The 19594-nt window shown below is 46.6% G+C and overlaps 1 protein-coding gene across 11 annotated transcripts in view; it reads right to left on the bottom strand.

The window, feature by feature from the left end:
- The window catches only part of AMOTL1 (angiomotin like 1), a 153860-nt gene that overhangs the window by 13631 nt on the left and 120635 nt on the right, over positions 1–19594 (bottom strand). For all 11 annotated transcript variants that reach the window (XM_019450127.2, XM_019450129.2, XM_019450130.2 and 8 more), the window contains 2 exons: positions 5148–5293; positions 809–958 (listed from right to left, as the gene is read on the bottom strand). In XM_019450127.2, the coding sequence (XP_019305672.2) occupies positions 809–958; positions 5148–5293 (296 nt within the window). The remainder of the gene's footprint in view (positions 1–808; positions 959–5147; positions 5294–19594) is intronic.

Genomic DNA, 19594 nt, shown 5'->3' with positions numbered 1-19594 from the left:
AAGTCATATGGACAGCTGTTATTGGCAGAAAGAAGGAAAGGCAAAACTAGGAGCTTATGGCCAATATTATAGTCTAGTGATAGTCCTGAATCCTTCCTCTCTTTTACCTCTCAACACTCACCGGTGATCACGCCCTACTAATTTCCCCCTCTTACTGACTCCCCCTTAGAGTCCCACCCATAGCCTGGCTCCCTTAACTTCAACATTCACCCCTCCAGACCCTCCCAGAGGGCTCTTTCTCCAGTCTTGTACCATGTTCCTCTCTGCCTTAAACACACTCCAGTCACCGGTTCTCTGCTGACTACGGGAAAAAGTACAATCTCTCAACCTGACCAAATGCCCCCTCACAAGCCACCTCGCTGCATTCTCCCCCAGCTAGCTGTACCCAGCCGTCCGGAACTCGCCCCGCTGTTTCGTACCTCTCTCCCCTACGCAAAATCCTCCTCCTATCTCTGGTGTTCTTTCCCCGGAATGTCCAACAAACTCATCTCTTCCAAGTCCAACTCAAGGGTCCCCCTCTGTGAGGCTGTCTACAGCCACATTCCGCTGTGCCCTGCGCCCCCGGTGGCCACCACTTTCTCTCTTTCGTCACTGCAATGCACGGACTGCCTGGTCCCTCCGCTGGCTGCTACGTTGGCTCGCTGGGGATGGAGTTCTCATTCACCAAGGCACAGTGCACAGCCTGAACCACAGCAGGTGCTGGCTGCAGAACAGGTGCTGGGTGGATGTGTGGCCCCGGCCTCACCTGCTGGGTCCTCAGCCTCACCTGCTGGGTCCCCGGCCTCACCTGCTGGGTTCTCAGCCTCACCTGCTGCGTTCTCAGCGCATCCAGCTCTCTCTCCAGCCAGGTCCGCAGTCTCCGCTCCATCTGCTCTCGCTTCTCACACGCAGACTGCAGCTGGCTCAGGGCCTGCTGGAGCTTCTCAACCTTCTCCACATAGGCTTGCTTCTCTCGTAGCTGAGCAGGGGACAGTGAAGAGCAGCAGAGAACTCAGACCGGCAGTACTCAAAGCTGGGGTGGAGGTGGGGGGTTGGATTACCCGGGGTCCTATCTGAACTGCAAGTGCATGTGCCTTCCCTACCGCCATCCCCCTGGTGCGCTGGGGCAGAAAGGATTCAGACAAAGGCCACCAGGAATTAAAGACCCTACTAGGGCGCCCGCTTTCAGTAGCGTGTATAGCTCTGAGCTCCATCCTTGGTAATCGCTTAACGATCACAGCATTTGCAGACACTGAAAAGGAAGCCAGTAAAGAGTTTTCAGTGCCACAAGGAAAATCTTGTTCTATAACGTTAAGTAAAAAACCCAGAATCAAAAACTATATACGTGCTCAAAACTCTGCCTGCCCATCTATCTATTGTCTATTCATAAAAAAAGACTGGAAGGGGCGCCTGGGTAGCTCAGTCAGGTAAGCGTCCCACTCTTGATTTGGGCTCAGGTCATGATCTCATGGAGGTTTGTGGGATGGGACCCCGTGTCGGACTCTGTGCTGACAGCTTGGAGCCTGCTTTGGATTCTCTCTCTCCCTCTCTTTCTGCCCCTCCCCCACTCATGCTTGCTCTCTCTCTCTCAAAATAAATAAGTAAATAAATTTAAAAAAAAAGACTGGACGGTTAAGCAGCCGACTTGGGCTCAGGTCATGATCTCATGGTCTGTGAGTTCGAGCCCCACGTCGGGCTCTGTGCTGACAGCTCGGAGCCTGGAGCCTGCTTTGGATTCTGTGTACCCCCCTCTCTCTGCCCCTCCCCCACTCGTGCCCTGTCTTGCTCTGTCTCTCAAAAATAAATACATGTTAAAAAAATTCTTTTAATTAAAAAAGGACTGGAAATTACTTAAAAGCATCACCATGTTTATGTGTATGGCACAACAGTAGCTTTTCATCTTCCTTATTCTTTTCTGCAATTTTCAAATCTTCTATAATAACTGTAGGTGTATGTATACATGCATGTGTACCCATTTGTGTGTGAATAAATATAAAATTTCCTATTCAGATATTTGTGGAGTAACTTTCTCCTAAAAGACTTCAGAGCCCTTTACAGATGAGTAGTTAACAGCCCCAAAGACTACCTGTAAACTGAGGAGACAGAAACTAAGGTAAAAAGGATTTATGTAAATGTCCCATCAGGCACAGATTCAGAATCATGAAAACTTTGTTTTCTTCCAATTAGGAGTCTGGCCCGTGTCCATAAATCCCAGGCCCAATTCTAACTTTCTGGGAACTGGCTCATGCCAAAAACCAGGCTGAGGTGTTGACTTGATCTGGTTGTGGGTGAGAAGACACCAGATGGTATTTCCTGTCTGCACCTGGGTGTGCTGATGCCTTGCAGGTGATTCAGATCCTGAGTTCAACCCACGATTGCACCGGCAAGCTGGAACATGCTGGTGATTTAAGAGTTTGCTGCAAAAGGCGGTTTCTCAACTTAGCAGACAGCACCGTATTGAGCTATACCTGTATCCCAGCCAAAGCCACTGAAATAAAATGGAGGTGCTTCTGACCTTTCGTGGCGGGGGGTAGGGGGCAGCAACCTTACAGCCTTCTCTAAACCTGCTCTTGGCATCAGTGTCCATCAAACTTTTTCCTTCACTGTGCTTTTGATGACTTGTTTCAACGGAACAGACACCGAAGGACCCACTAACTGTAGGTTCCTGTGCCAGAAGAGGACTGATCTGAGGAAACATTTTGTGAGTATCATTCATACACTACTTACAGCACATCCTACACTGTATACAGTTTTCTGCGCGTGCAGCCATTCGAACAGAAGGGCCATGAGATCTGTTCATTGTGGTCCCTGTTGGGCAGAGGACACAGTATGTCCCTAATGCCTGCAACAGTACCTGACATCCTGCAAAGTACTCAACAAATGTTTGCTAAACAGAGAATTGCTATTCCTAATCAATAGCAAGTTCCTCGAAGGCACGGATCTGTCTCATTCACCTTTGTATCAGCCTTAAGTCTAGCAATGAGGATATTAGGTTGAGTGTGATTAAGAATAACAGTTAAGGGGCGCCTGGGTAGCTCAGTCGGTTAAGCGAGTGACTCTTGATTTTGGCTCAGGTCGTGATCTCATGGTTCATGAGTCTGAACCTCACGTGGGGCTCTGCTCTGACAGTGTAGAGCCTGCTTGGGATTCTCTCTCTCTCCCTCTCTCTCTGCCCCTCCCCCACTGCTCTCTCTGCCTCAAACTAAATAAATAACATAAAAAAAAAAAAAAGAACAGTTTTATCAGCCAACATTTTTGGAGCTTCTCCATGCCAAGCATGTGCTTTACATGCAATTATCTCGTTGAATCCTCCTGATGGCAGTAAGAACACAACTGCTGTATTATCTCCATTTATGAGAGAGAAGACTGAGGACTGAAGAGGTCACAGGACTTGCTCAAGGTCGCAGACTGACACATCGTAGGGTCAGGATTCTAATTCACCATAGTCTGGCTCTGGAGTCAAAGAAGTCAGGGTAAGCACTCAATTTGGGCTACCTGAACTGAATGAAGACCTTTCAAAAGAAACTTTAATGAGAACAGGGAGTCATGCTGGAAGGGGGACAAAGATTTTGGAGGAGCTCCATGCAATCAAAGACCTTCTGTAACAACAAGAAAAGATCCATACCGGTGATTATAAAAAACCTGTCTTTAAGGAACTCACAATTAGCTTGTATTTTATTAGAAATATTAAAATGAAAAGATTTAAAAAATTTTAATTCTCTTTGGCTCCATATATGGAGATGGAGCCTGAATAAGAAATTTCAGGGACAACCTTAATGAGGAGTCCTGGCCTCCCTTTCTCCAAACAGACCTTGTGTCCTTGAGGGATTAAGGTCGCTATCTGCAGCAAATGTACTTCCTACTTAATGAGTGGCAACAGAGAATCCTCTGGGACTGCTGCTTGGGGTCCTCATGCTAGTCTTAAAATTGCGGTTTCTGCAGAGGCGCCTGGACGGCTCCGTCGGTTAAGCATCCAACTCTTGATGTCGGCTCAGATCAGGATCTCACGGTTCATGAGACTGAGCCTCGAGACAGGCTCCGTGGCACTGATCCTGCTTGGGATTCTTTCTCCCTCTCTCTCTGCCCCCTCCCACCCTCTCTCACATGCATACTTGCTCTCTCTCTCTCTCTCTCTCTCTCTCTCAAAAATAAACATTTTTGTAAATTGCAGTTTCTATATTAGGATTCATGGGTTTAAAAGGCTTCTAATGGGCAAGACCTTTGTTGATTTAACAGTCTCCCCCTTCAGCTGCTTGAACCTTGAAGTCGAAGGTGCTGGGACACCGGGGTTACCCAGCGTCAGAACATGTCTTCTGAAGGAGCAGCTTTTCGTTTTCAGCCACAGTTGGATTGACAATAGCACTGTTTTCTGTGTGCCAAGCACCCAGGTCAGTACTTCGTGTGGAATATGAGCTTCTATTTTCCACGTGGCTCTGGGCAGAACAGCCCCTGTAATAGCGGGGATTTGCCACCTCAGGGAGCCCACAGGGGTGGTCCAGAAGGCTCCCATCTACCTGCCCGGGCCTCTCCTTTCCTGCCACCGCATCCACAGCCTGAACCTCAGAAATGGCCGTTCAAGTTCTTCCACAGTAGGCCGGAAAGCAAAGTCTACCTCACAAAACTTAATCTAAAGGGTTGATTTAATCAGAGACCGCTACACCCATAATGCTTGAGAGGGCTCAAAATTTCCTGCACTACGGAAGTCACTGCCCAGCTGAGCCAACTTCTGGAAACTGGAGCCTGGTTCGCTGAATGCCACCTCCACTTTTGGGGGGACACTTTTGCCCCCTCCCTTTTTTTTTTAATGCAATCAAAAGCCCAGAGACAGAGCAGATAAACTCTTTTTTTTTTTTTTTTTTTTAAACGGTTAGTCTCTTTTCTCCACAGGCACCAGTGGTTTCCAATCCCTCCATTTATTTCCAGCCCTGGACACCTGCCCACCAATGGGCGGTAGGCTGGCTTTCAGGCGGAAAGTGTGCTCTCTCACGGCTGTCTTTCATACTCTGCCTAGTTCTGGGCTGTATAAACTGTGTTTGTATGAACTTTTATTTGGGAGGCCTCCTACATCCCTCCCCCTGACTTAACGCCTTGGAGTTGGCTCCGGGCAGGGGTGCTGGTTAGGAAAACGAAGCAGAGGCCCTCAGGGTTATGTCTTCACCCCGTCTCACCTCCTCCTCCAGCTTGATGACCCTGGCCTGGGCGTTGCTCAGAGCCTGGTCCAGGATCTCGATGTGTCTCCGGTGGTCCTCACTCGCGGTCCGCACTGCTGCTAACTCCATTTCCAACTTCTCCTTCTCCTTCAAGAATTCTTTGTCTAAAAGGGAGACAAGAACAAAACCACCTCTATCAGAAAGCACTCACCCTCTGGGCTCACGGCCAGTCTACATCTGGCAAGGATTAGAAACAAAAAAGCCTGCAGAGAGCAGAGGGTTGAATTACTGCTTTTGCTCCCTCTTAATAGCGGTGATGTGTGCGGTAAGGATTTGCTCAAAAACCGCTGTTAACTCTCAATACATTTCGGCTCACAGTTCCAGAGATGAACGGTACACAAAGAACCAGTGACCCATGTTCTCTGTAACTCACTTCTGTACAACATTTACTTTTAATGCTTCAAATTAGCCTTGTACCTACGATTTCATTTTATGCTCAAACCTCCCCTGCTTCTGTCTTCTGAACCAGTGATGAAAGGGCAGGCAGGACTAACAATAATACTAATATTCTCATTCACAGAAAAATAAACCAAGGCCCAGAGGGTTCAGCTCTTTGACTGAGGCCAAGAACAGAGGGGAGCTCTAACCCAGGCCTCCAATCTTGGGCTGGATCCTCTTCCTGTACGACCCAGACCCCCACATTTTCTCCTAATTCTGTTCAAGAGGGGAAATGGAAATTGCTTTGGATTTAGGGACACTGCTTTGGATTTAGGAAACTGTTTTCTTCTCATTCAGTGGCAGTATATCTGATAGCAATCACTGTCTCTTTGCACACGGACAGCAAGGGCCACCCTGCATTCAGTAGCTTCCACACCACCTTCCGGTAGACTGACCACCATGTTAGTTTAAGCGGGGATGGCCAGTGGTGTCACGGGAACAGTATTACTCATCGGAGACATTTTCCCTGTTAACAAAAGCAATACATTTTATTTTGAAAATAAATCGGAATCTTTGGTCACGTTGTACGTAATATGGAAAAACTTGAATGAACTCAACGTGAAAGATTAAGGGATTGGGTAAATAAACTACTTAAAACCCTCCAATAGCCTAGGTTGCATCCATTAAAAATTAAATAAGATATTATTAGTGACACGGAAAAACACTTCATTATTGAAAAAAAGTGGTTACATAAACCCTACTCATGCTAGTCCATCATTGTGAAAAACAAGGCATATGCAACAGCAGCAGCGAGAGTTAGAAGCTGATTTCAACGGGCCCGCGTCACTCGAATGCTTCAGATGGGTTATCGGGATCCTTCGGCAACCATGGTCCGGAAGCTACACCAGCGGGTGCCCATGGTTTCACTCATTCGTATTTCCTCGTAAAGTCATCCATTAATTCAACAAAGAGTTATCAAACACTAAGGACCAGCCCAGTGGGCATGGAAGCAATGGAAAAAATGCTGTGCTTAAGGAGCAGGAAACGTGCTTTTGAATACAGGGCAGGAGAATAAAAAAGACACTTTAAGCCTACAAATAAGCATTAACAAACTCATAATTTTAGAGCCGGAAGGGATCATAGGAAATACCCCCTCTGGTTCTGCCTGCTACTTTATGAGTGCAAAAAGGAAAGCCCAAGAACGAAGGCACTTGTCCAAGGTCTCCCTGCCAGCTGGCACAGAGAGAGAGCCCAAACCCGGGTCTCCTGATGTCTCGGCACAGTGTCTTTCCCCCTTGACTACACTGCCCCTGCACTGTGAGGTCACGGTGACAGGATCCGAGTGGAAGTAGAACAGCTTTGGAACTGGCAGCCTGGGTACAGCTAAGTGGCAGAAACAACGGCATCCCCTGGAAACAAAATGAAGCCACCAAGATCCTGACCCCAAACACAGAATTACTTGTGGGCTATTTGTGTGCCTCCTGGCAATGGCCAACTGACCTCCCCACTTCTCCCTTTCAGCGGCATCTGACACTTCTTTCCCAATCCGTGGAGAACGGCCACGTGAAAGGCCCAAACGAATGGGTCAGTAGCGGCCCACTGGCTCTGCGCCCCACCATCCACAGCCCTGAACAACCCAGAGCATTTCACTCTTTCTATGCAAAGTCAATGACATTTGAACACTAGCTCCATGGGTTTGGGCAACATCTCAACAGGCAGGGTGCCCACTTGCCTTGTCCAGGCTCTGGAGGGCACCCAGGAGTTACTCAGCATGCTTGGGAATGAAACGCTGGATTTCAGGGCTTCTGTCTGCTTATCAGCCTAAGCGTAAAAGTTTTTCTCTTTGTTGAGGGCAGCCAAGGACATGTTGATTTTGACCAGAAGAGAGTAAAACGATAGACTGAGCTCAAGATTAGAAGCCGCTCGAGTTCGGCAAATTGATGATCAGAATTTTTTCTGTGTTGCAAGGACAGCTATTCATATTTCTGAATTAAGTATCCTTCCCCTCCTACACACACACACACACACACACACACACACACACAGAGAGAGAGAGAGAGGCAGACACACTGGATTCTAGCATTTACTCTTTACTTGACATCATACTGTGGTTAAGGCATGGACCTCAACATCAGAAAGAACTAGATTCAAATCCCAAGTTCACCACTTTCCAGTTATGAGGTCTCAAGCATGGTTAACCTCTCTCTGAGACTCAGCTCCCTCATGTAATCAAATCATCTAATGGAACTATCCAACGAGACAGATAGCATTCTATATCACAGTGTTATCAAACATGACTCTGTTGGTAGAGATGAGGCATACAAAGCCTGAATATCCTAGGTATCTGTTTTGGTCATTATTGACTCCCTGAGCCTAGAAGAGTGCCTGGCTCAATATCGTTGAATGAATGGATGAATCTCTACTATGCGCCAAGTTCACTGCCAACCGTATAATAAACGGTAGTTAGTTCTCGTTAGCTGCTAGCTATCTCCTGACAGCCTTTGTTCCACAGCTGTCCACTCTGCCACTGAAGCCGTGCTGACCATGGATGTCCCTCGTTCCCTTCTCTGCTGAGGCTCCCTGAACCCCACAGGTTGCACCACCGGACTAAGACGTCGGTATTGAATGAAGACTCCGTTAGCTCTGGACTGCTTTGCAGTCCTCTGAAACTCACAGGTCGAAACATGTCTGTTATGAGGTTGACGACCTTAAATTTCAGGCTGCAGCAATATCACTTAGTATCACTCACACTGGCTCAGAACTTCTTGTCCACTGATAGGACAATGTTCTCGACAGCAGCAACAGTAACAAAATCTGCTCATGTTTGTTGAACCTGAACTGTGTTCCAAGAATGGGGACTTAATTCCCTCTAACTATTCCCATTATTCTAAATTTACTGTGTAATTATTATTCCCGTTACTATTTCCACTTTCCAAATAAGTCACATGCCCACAGGAGCAGGACGACTCTGTCAACGGCTGAGGCAGAAAGTGCTTTTGTGCCAAACTCAAGTTCACAAGCATGGTGCTATGTGCCTCACCTGTGCAAGCAGGCAGAGAGAAGTGCAGAATACAAGACGCAGAAAGTACCAGAGAGCTCCATGATGCTTATTATGGAAGACACTTAAGTATGTCACAGGCCATATCACATTTCTCCAAACACAGAAATCCCATCCACATGTATATCCATTTGTAAATATTAATTAATTAAGCATCTATTACATGGCGGCGTCAGAGAGTACCGTGAAAAGCTTGGTTCTAGAAGCAAATTGCCTGGATTCATGTTCAGATCTACCACTTACAGTTCTGAGACTTTTGGGGGTGAATGAACCTCTTTGTGCTTCAGCTTCCTTGCCTTTAAAGGGAGGATCACAATAGTACCTACATGGAAAATGCATATGGTATGGCGCAGGGCGCCTGGGTGGTCCAGTCAGTTGAGCATCCGACTTCGGCTCACTTTGTGATCTCACAGTTCGTAAGTTGGAGCCCTGCGTTGGGCTCTCTGCTGTCAGTGCAGAGCCTGGAGCCCGCTTTGGATCCTCTGCTCCCTACCCCCCTTTCTGCCCCTCCTCTGATTGTGCGCTCTCTCTCTCTCACAAACAAACATTAAAAAAAGTAAGTACCCAGTAAATGTCAACTATGATCATGTGTGGTTATTGTTGGTGTTCCTAAAAGTGTGATAAATTCGGGGGCTGCGAGATGAGTAGGTCATAGCGTTTTCCTCTCAGGCACGAAGACACATCCTCTCAGTCAGGCACGAAGACACGAGGACACACGCAAAGGCAATGTGACAGGTCGCACTAACATGCTTGCACAGGTGTTGTGAGAACACAGAGAGAACATCTAATTCAGGCTAGTGTGTGAGGAGAGGGGTATCAAGGCAGTGAGCCTGTGGGGGCGCGTGCTGGCTGTGCCCCTGGAGACACAGGACTGAGGGGTGTCAGAGCTATTCTAAAAGGTCCTCTCTTGGGAGATGCCAAGGAAGAGCCCCATGGGTGAAACCACTGCATAAGACAGTCGCTTCAGCTTAGTATTAGTTAAGCCCCATGGGGTATCTCAAGAAATACCAGCCTCACACTGAATTTTTGGTTGGGCTCCAACGTATATACTGAGAATTCCTAGAACAGGCAAGTTGACACAAGAGAACTCTTGCCCAGAATGGTCCGTTTACTCAGTGGATATGAATTACCCTGAACTGCGTGGAGCAGCGGGTTGTTTAGCACATGGCCCCAGGCCCATTTACACAGAGGATGTCTGCTCATACACTGTTTACTCTGGAAACCACAGCGGTGGCACGGCTTTGCCAGGCTAGCCTGGTTCGATTCCGGCACTTTCACACACCGGTTCACCTTGGACATGTGAGATGTCCCGGACTCCATCTCCTCAAAAGGAACAAACAAGATCCACTTTGCGTGACCGATGTGAGGATTAGAGTGGCTATCCGGAAAATACCTCCCACGGGGCTTGGCGCATAACAGGTACTCGATAAATAACAACACAAGCTGACGTCTTACTGGGGGGCTTACCATGTCTCAGGCACCATGTCTTCTGCTTTATAGCAGGACCTCACTCAATCCTCCTAACAACTTTGTTCGACAACTTGGTTCGAGAAAACCAAAGCCAAGTGAGCTGTGACACTAGTACAGGTCAAACGGTAGTCGCTTCTTTGCCGCCACCCACAAGGTTAGTGTCTTTCCTAATGAAAGTGCAAATGGGGACGCAAACTAGAACTGGCCCAATAATTCAAAGATGCTCCCTCCTCTCCATCTTACCTTCTCCTCTGCCAGTTCTAGGGAAGGTCCAAAGTGGACAGTCTGTTGAAAGTGTTTCTGCAATTGCTACCTGAGTCAGCTCGACATTGCTACCTGAGTCAGCTCGACAGCCGACTGAGCCATGGGATGGTGAGTAACCTCTGTTGGGAAATACAGAGGATGGGGTACGTGGGTGGGGTCTGACAGTGGGGGTGCCAGGGTGCCGTGTGCCACACTGCTAGTTTAGAATTCGGTGCTCCAACTTTGGCTGAGTTCATGTGGGAGCAAAGCTGTGACCTGGCTCTTCTCAACAGGCATTAATTTCTAGGCCTTTCCTGATGTATGGGTTTTGATGAGCTTATCCCTGAAGCCAATATAGCTGGAGGGACAGGAGAGACCAGTTGCTGCCAGCGTGGCCGAGGGCTGACTAATTTACTGGAAGGCGTGGAAGGTAAAAAGATAAGTCTTCCTTTCCCAATTCTCTCCTTGCAGCCAGAACCAAGGTTTAACCCATTCCCTGGCTGGTTCTGTGGGATTTAGATCTGTCCTGGATTAGGTGCACATTCGTGTGTGTATGTGCATAGATATAAACACAGACCAAGCCAATTCTGTTCGAGTTCCAGATCCCATGTGCTCACACAGACGCACACAACTAGCCCATTAACTGGCTGGTTCTGTGCAGTTATTTCCCTGGTACTTCTCAAGGAAGACTCTTGTTGCCCTGCATGTGGCAAGAGGACGCAGTGGTGATGGAGCAAAGGGAGAGAAGGCAGGCACAGCCCAACACACCCTCTGAATGCCAACAACCTGCACTCTCATTCTGACTGATGAGACTGATTGTAGGAGTACAGCATCTGGCTGCTCTGAGTAACGAGAATGTAAAGGACGCTACCAGAGAACAGGCCATGGACAGTGGGAGTCAGAGGAGATGGGGCTGACAGTCCCCAGGGCCCTCTGTACCACAGCAGAGGGCCCACGTCCAGCACCCGTGAGACAGGGCCTGCAAGAGGCAAGTGCTTCCTCACTAGCTCTCCATGGAGCAGCCAACTGTCAGAGACCTGGTTTAGACAACACTCAGTTTAGAAGAGCCATTACTACAGTGCTCTACCCACAGAGCTAATCTGGCAAGTTGCCATGAGTGCCCTACAAGCCCCCCTCATCTGTCCTGTCTAGTATCCCCCTTTTGAGGGGGTCAACCTGAAGGGCCACGCACCCAACCTAGGCCAGTCAGAGTCTCTCGTCAGGAACATGCAAGTGGGAGCCATGAGAGGCGTGATGCTGACGTGGTAACCAGCTCTTAGGCTAGCAGCATATCCCAGCACGTGCTTTGGAGACACGGAGAAAGCCATTCTCTAGAGAATGAAGAATCGAGCAGGTGAACATAAGAGTGGATGAGAATCCACAGTGAGAGAGAGAGGAAAACAGAGCTGTACAGACAAACATAAACCCTTAAATGCAAACTATGCCTTGATTTATGGAAACCCCGGCCCTGACTATACTTCCTGCCTGAGGGCTCCATTGCACACAGATGCACTTAGAAAACAGCCCTCTTATTTGGGCTTTAGCTACCAGCTCAGGCACATTTTACTTTTCATAATGAAAGATCGCTAAGACACTCTACTCTTCTTTCTTATACGTCTACACCCTTCTCCACCAAGAAAGGACTTGGTAGTTTGGTTAACACCTTAGGAAGGATGCTGACTAACAGTAATGGCGTCAATTCTGTTAACTAGAAACTCCTCTGCACGCTAATGAAACAGATTCCCTCTTGCGAAACATGTACAAATATTTATTTGCCATATTCTCTCCTAAAGTTTCTTCGCCTGTTTCTTCTCCTCTAGGATTCTTCGGCTCTGGTTCCCTGGCCCCGTATCTTATTAACACTGAACAGATGTTGGGGAGAACTCTATTCCAAGGGCCAGCTACAAGCTATGAGGTAAGGGAAGAGTCAAATCTTTTGGAAGTCCCGTTGACGCTAAGAGTAATTTCTTTTTTCTGAGGTCGTGTGAGTGCAAAGACAACAGGGAGGTATTTCATTTAGTTCCCTATCTGCAAATTATTCAGGTCATTCTGCCTCAGAGATATTTTACACGGGAGTGCATTCTTGACATCTGCCCTCACCCCCTCACCTCAGTTTGAGAGTCAGACTGATGAACCCAGAAAGAGACCCCCCCCCCACCCCCCGCCAAACAGGGTGCTATTTACATTATAGAAGAGTGAGCTCTTGACATGAGACTTATTTGATGTAAAAGATGAAAGATGGGGCGCCTGGGTGGCTCAGTCAGTTAAGCATCAGACTTCAGCTGAGATCATGATCTCGCGGTCCGTGAGTTCGAGCCCTGTGTCAGGCTCTGTGCTGACAGCTCGGAGACTGGAGCCTGCTCCGGATTCTGCGTCTCCCCTCTCTCTGCCCCTCCCCCCGCTCATGCTCTGTCTCTTTTTCTCTCCCCAAAATAAACAAACATTAAAAAAAAAAAGATGAAAGATGATCCCCCTTTCAAGCCATGCTAACTAATTCAGAGATGAAAAGGCAATGCAAAGCTGACCCCATAAGCTGCTTTTCTGGCTTTTGTTGTCTTTGTAAAATCGGCTGATACGGTTTCTCAGGTAAAGAAACTTGTCATCTCAGGAAAGGGTCTTCAGCTCTGGCAGCCCCAGTGTGCAAGTGCGGGTTGCCATGGTTCCACCGGGCGACTGAGACAGAGGAGAGGGTGAGAGTGGGCGGCTAAGTAGGTCTGTTGACACACACACTGAACAGTCCAGTGGGGGCTTGTTTTACATGGCTCCAACAGTGAACTGTTTTTAAATGAATTCTCAATAGGGAAGTTAAGATCGGGAGTTCAAACCCCAGTGTTCTGCAGAGCCTGGGGCAGAGAGAGATGGGGAGGGGGAGAGAAGGGATGTGGGGGGCCAAGTAGGAAGGAGGGGGTTCTGAAGAAGGCACCCAGTCCCAATTTAATTAATTTCTTTCAATTTACAAGGAAAAACAGTTTCCCTTTCACATTGTACTATGGCAGCAAAATTACTCTAAAATACTATCAGTTTTCAAGGCCCACCCTGAAGGTTACAGGCTGCATGAAGCTTTTCTGATTCCTTCCATAAAACAGATCTTTCCTGAACGAGAGAGCCCGAACACATACACTTTGCTTGCGGGGGGGGGGGGGGCGGGGGGGGGGGAGAAGGGCGGGGGCGGGGGGCAGCAGGTGTGGGGAGTGGTCTTAATGAGCCGTACCATATTCTGCCTTGTAGCCCACACACAGTGGCCGGTGTCTGTCTAGAATCTTTCTAGCGGGCTTACTTGTACCAACCTTTGTAGGATTCTAAGACCTAAGATAACAGAAATTTTTCTAGGTAAAGAGCTGTGGCAGGTTTAGGCAACAGCTTACTGAGCAAGACAATGCTTCTGATACATGATCAAGTTCTAACTCAGTCTTTAAAACTTTTTAAAAAAATGGGGGCGCCTGAGTGGCTCAGTGGGTTTAAGCGGCCGACTTCGGCTCAGGTCATGATCTCGTGGTCCCTGATTTCGAGCCCTGCATCAGGCTCTGTGCTGACAGCTCAGAGCCTGGAGCCTGCTTCGGATTCTGTGTCTCCCTCTCTCTCTGTCCCTCCCTCATTCGCATTCTGTCTCTCTCTGCCTTTCAAAAATGAATAAATGTTAAAAAAAAAATTTTTTTAAACATTAAAAAAAATGAAAGTTTCAGATACTTCTCACTGGAAGGAGACAAAACCTAACCAGAAAATATTCTATTCATCTAATGAAGGAAAACAATACAGTTTGGTCTTAACATACTTAAATTTTTGTTACTTTATAGAAGTTATCCGTTGCATGTTAATATCCAGGCCTCAAAGTGAGTTTGCTAGCACCGAAAGTAAGCTACCTTAGCTATGATGTGGTAAAAATATTTGAATATCAGTAGTCCTTTTCAATATAATTTTCCTTTTTTTTAAATTGTTTATTGTTGACAGAGAAAGACAGACACAGAGAGAGACAGAGCACGAGCAGGGGAGGGCAGAGAGACGGAGACCCAGAAACCTAAGCAGGGTCCAGGCTCTGAGCTGTCAGTTACAGAGCCCGACGCGGGGCTCAAACTCACGGACTGTGAGATCATGACCTGAGCCGAAGTCGAAGCTTAACCAACGGAGCCACCCAGGTGCCCCAATATAATTTTCTATAAATACAGTCCTCTTAATAAAACATAATCTCTTAAAATATAATGTTCCCTACTACAGTCATTCTTCCTGTTGCATTTCAATCTTGGAAACTGTACTTACACATTTAGGTATAATTTACAGGTGCTGGTTTTTTTTAACCTACCTAAATTATGACCCATGCAGCTTGCTAACTTGCTTGACTGAGTAAACACCCCTGCATCCGCTCAGCTTCCAAATGTACTGTTCGACTTGCCACTTTATTATTTATTTTTTTACTTGAAATAAAAATGTACTGCTACTCCTGTATCATTGCCGATGGCAAAACGACAAATTCGGCAATGAATAATGCCACATAAATATAGGATACACCGGGTGTGTGGTTTTGACTGCACGCATATTTCGTGAATCAATTATAAACCAAATTTTCTCTCACCACCAGAGAACAGATGTCCGTTTCTTATTTTTGTCTTTTCTTAATATAAAAAGATGAACCACAGACACTTCTGTTTAGTGTGGCTCCCCGTGTAGAAAACATCCATAAAACCTGGACATAACACAGACAGCAATGATGTGAGTGCAGTGGAAAGGGATGCAAGCAGACACATGGGGGGAGGCGAGGAAAGGACTACAAGGTCTACATGTGCTGGACCTTGACTGAGGTGGTTGCTATATTTCCTCACACTATACACCTGAAATGTGTAAATTTTATTATACATATATATATACACATTATATACTTATGTCTGTTTGAATAAAGCATTAATTATAGCATTATTAGAACATGTACATATAGAAAGCTATGGTTTTAAATGGGCCCTTTAGGGGGGGGCGCCTGGGTGGCTCAGTCGGTTAAGCGTCTGACTTCGGCTCAGGTTCGTGGTTCGTGGGTTCAAGCCCCACATCGGGCTCTGTGCTGACAGCTCGGAGCCTGGAGCCTGCTTCGGATTCTGTGTCTCCCTCTCTCTCTGCCCCTCCTCCACTCATGCTCTGTCTCTCTCTCTCTGTCAAAAATAAATAAACATTAAAAAAAATTTTTTTAATGGATGCTTTGAATGGCAGATAAGACACCAAGGCCTGGCCCAGGCGGGCATTTATGCTGAGGAAGTTGTTTTCCCTGGGGCATCAAGTGGTCCATTCTAGGACTGATCGAGGGGAAAGAAATGTGTTGCCTGCGATTACATCTTCTGCCTTCCTTATTTTTAATGGTCTAAGACCAGAGTTTCTGGACTTAAAACAAACATTTTTGTCCCCTCAAAGTTCTCTGATTCCATTGAGATTCAGCTGTATGCTCTCACTACAATTCATGGACCAAAAATAGTTTTGAAAACGAATTGTCAGGAGCTGCACCGCAGAATCACCCACTGTTAGGCGCTTATTTTGTATCATCTCAAGAACAAAAAGTTTAATTTCATAGATATTTTGAGATATCTTTTTTTTTTAGACTCTAAGTTCTATTCTAGTCTCAATGATTCTTTTGTTTTTGTATTTGAAGAGAGATTCTGGATTATCCAACAGGCCTTCTGTTATAACTGGCGGGCGTTCAAAGATAGATATAGAAGTCGGAAGTCCAGAATATTAATTCCAGTAGTTAGAACTTACTCGAGAAGACCCAAACATTATTATCATAAGTCACGGTGCTGGGCTAAATAATTTGTGACCAAATAACAATTCTAAAAATTTTGTCTGCCCTACTATCCCGGATTCTTCTTGAGGTAACAATGTGAAATCTTTCATCACCCCCAGAGCCAAAAGAGATGACCTTTGCAGAAGGGGAAGAAAAAACATAACGAGGAAGCTGTAATTGTCATCGTGGTTTAGCCATTAAACACCTACGGGGCCTTGGGCAAACCACTGGACCGTGCTTGGCTGAGGTTTCTTCGTTAGTAAAACATGCAGGCTACACTCAATGTGTCCTAAAGTCACTGGGAGTCCCCCGCTGCCACCCTTCACATTACAACCTCTCTCTCCGCCTCCCAGTATATAAGAAGGGCAACGCACGCCAGCTCAGTATGTTTGGGCTCCAGACTCAGAATGACCTGGGTTCAAAACCTGTCTGCCCCACTTACCACCTTGTATGACCACGGACAAGCTACTTAACCTTCCTGTGCCTCAGGGTCCTCATCTGCAAAATACCTAGAATACAGACCTGACAGGTTGTTTGGAGGATGAAAATACGCAATGTACCTACAGAGGCTAGCAGAGTGCGTGTCACACAGTAAGTGCTCAATTAACGCGGGCAGCTGTTACTGTTCTTCCACACAGGCTGGCCTGAACCAGGACCCGCAGGACAGATTAAAGGGGGCAAACTGCACCTGTACCTGAGGATAAACTTTTAACCGTCAGCTCAGCAGCCTCTGAAGACCCTGTCACTCACAGCAGCAATCAGATTGCCTTTTAATGAGCTTCGGTTCAGAGGATACATGCATTGCTCCTGACCAGATTTGTGACCTTCAAGGCCCTCTCCAAGATCTGCAGACCTCATCTCCCAGCAGGCTGCTTAGGGCAGGAATTTCTGGCACTGATGGGAAAGGCACCCCTAAGAACTCAGTATCCAGGCAGTTACCTACCATTAACCACTGGGTAATCCTGCCCAGCCCTCCATCATTATCAAATTCCTGATCCTCACTGGGAGCTAAGCCTTGTGTCTGCATTTCTACGTGTCTCGGTTTATCTAAAATGATAATCATCATGCTTCCCTGATTTGGGATTAAGTAAAAGAGGACTGTGAAACTCCCAGGAAAGCAAATAACAATTACATCTTGATTTATTAGTTAGGGCAATTCACAAAGTGAGATCTAGGGAATGCTTCAGGAGGGTTTCATTTTCCATGTTCCTTTTACCGAGGTTCCTTCTTTTTCTTTCCTTCCATGACTAATACCTGGGACAGAGGTCAGCACACTACGACCTATGAACCAAATCCCACAGCCTCATTCTGTAAATCAAGTTTCATTGGAACTCAGCCACACCCACGTGCTTATGGACCATCTATGGCAGCTTGCAGACTACAGGCACAGAGTGGAGCAGTTGTGGCCCCTGAGCTTAAAATTATTTACCATCTGGCCCTTTACAGAAAGAGTCTGCTGAGCTGTGGCCTAGAATACAACTTGTACAGAGGAAATAGCCAATAACTGCTTAGTTAAATGAGAATCATCATCATTTTATTCAGTAGCCAATAAATATTTTAATTTTTTTTTTTTTTTTACATTTATTTATTTTTGAGAGACAGAAAGAGACAAGAGTGTGAGCAGGGGAGGGGCAGAGAGAGAGGGAGACACAGAATCAGAAGCAGGCTCCAGGCTCCGAGCTGTCAGCACAGAGCCCGACGTGAGGCTCGAACCCACAAACTGTGAGATCATGACCTGAGCCGAAGTCGGACACTTAACCGACTGAGCCACCCAGGTGCCCCATCAACAAATATTTATTAAATGACTCTCAGTGCCAGGCACTGTACCAGGGTCTGGAGATAAATGAGCTGGGACTACAACAGTGAGGGTGACTGACAGGGCCCCAACCCTCACGCTGCATACAGTTTAGGAAGGGAAGACAGACCATGACCATCCCCACAGTTATTTATGTACAACCGTAATGGGCGTTTACAAGGGAAAAAGTACCAGGCGTGGGAGGAGGATATAAAAGGAAGACTTCACCCTATTCTCAAAGACTTCTCTGGCAATTGCCTTTTGAGCTGAGACCTGAGATCCTGGATTTCCTGGTTCTGAACTGCCAGGGAAAGTGAGGGTTTCCTGATGGCACATGAAATGCAAATGGACTTCAGCATGTTTTTCATTTTGTGCTCAGTCCATCCGTCCATCTACATATTAGTACAAGAAACATGGACCCTAATAAAGTCAAAGACATTTGATTTTTCAGTCCCCTAACAGGAATGCCAAGGAGCTACACGGCTTGAAAACCAACAATGTGAAACTCATAACCCACATTCCGTTGTGAGAGGCCGGTGTCACCACATGATCAAGAGGCAGTTCTTTAATCAGCTCTGGTTCTTTAAGCACAGAAAATCAGCCAAATCGAATAATGTTAATTTTCACACTTGGGGAGACTTGATTGAACATCAACAGATGCCCTGCAGCCTGGGCGTGCTGCTGGTTGTCATGTAGGTTTGAAGTTTCTCAGTGCTGCCTGTCAAGGTTGATCGAGTGGTGTGAGCATGCACATGCTCTGCTTTCCAAATTCAGCAAGGCTCGGTGAGCCACGCAGGCATTCTTTGGGAAGGCAGCCCATCGCCCTGCCCTGAAAACTGGCAGGTCCTTCCAGAGAACGCGAGTGCTGGAACTGATGGAGGACGCACAGATGCACGCGCCACAGAAGTAATGCAGGATAAATGCATTTTATAAAGTCTTTGCATTTCCCATCACTGGTTATCCCACAGAGCTCTGTGGGTTGAATTAGATTTATTCTATTTCTTTAGAAGAAATGGAGGTACAGGGAGATTAAGCATCTATCTTCAAGTCACCGAGTTCGTTAGTGAGAGACCAGGATTCAGATCATGCAGCACCCGATCCACGATTATTTGCTTGAGCTTGTACCCACAAAACCTTTGATATTAAGGACTGCACAGTCCTATTAAACATAGGGATCGTCTCTAAGGAGCATCGGTTAATTTGGGGCAGGACCATTTTCTCAACTTAAATGACACTGCCTTGGCAGGTTTCATGGACAAGTCCTTCCTCTTCACGCGGGCACTGATCTGTGGTGTCTGGAATGGCCTACGGATTGGTCAGCATAAACATCTGGCCGACTGCTACAAAATGGTCAACTCTCATCTCCAACACAACCACAGCGGAGTAAAAGAGAAGGAGTCAAGGGAACCAAAGTCAACTCTATTAATACCAATGTTCAGGAAAAATACTATTAAATATTACTTATTATTATCTTATTACTTAATATTATCTTATTAGTAAAAGATTTCCCTTACCTGGATATCCTCCTACCTGGAAAAAAAGGAAGGAGGGAAAGAACAAGGCCAAAAGGGAATTTGAGCATTTTTAAATTGCTCCTATTCTGATAGTTCTTTTTAATAATTTGCCTAATGTCTCAAAAATAACTGAGGATAACCCAGGTTATCTCCAAACATGACTGGGAGATAGCTGAAAAGAACATTTCG

The sequence above is a fragment of the Panthera pardus genome, unplaced genomic scaffold, assembly GCF_024362965.1.
Source record: "Panthera pardus isolate Hobbes unplaced genomic scaffold, ASM2436296v1 HiC_scaffold_12, whole genome shotgun sequence".
Classification (NCBI taxonomy): domain Eukaryota; kingdom Metazoa; phylum Chordata; class Mammalia; order Carnivora; family Felidae; genus Panthera; species Panthera pardus.
This window is presented reverse-complemented; position numbering and strand designations above follow the sequence as displayed.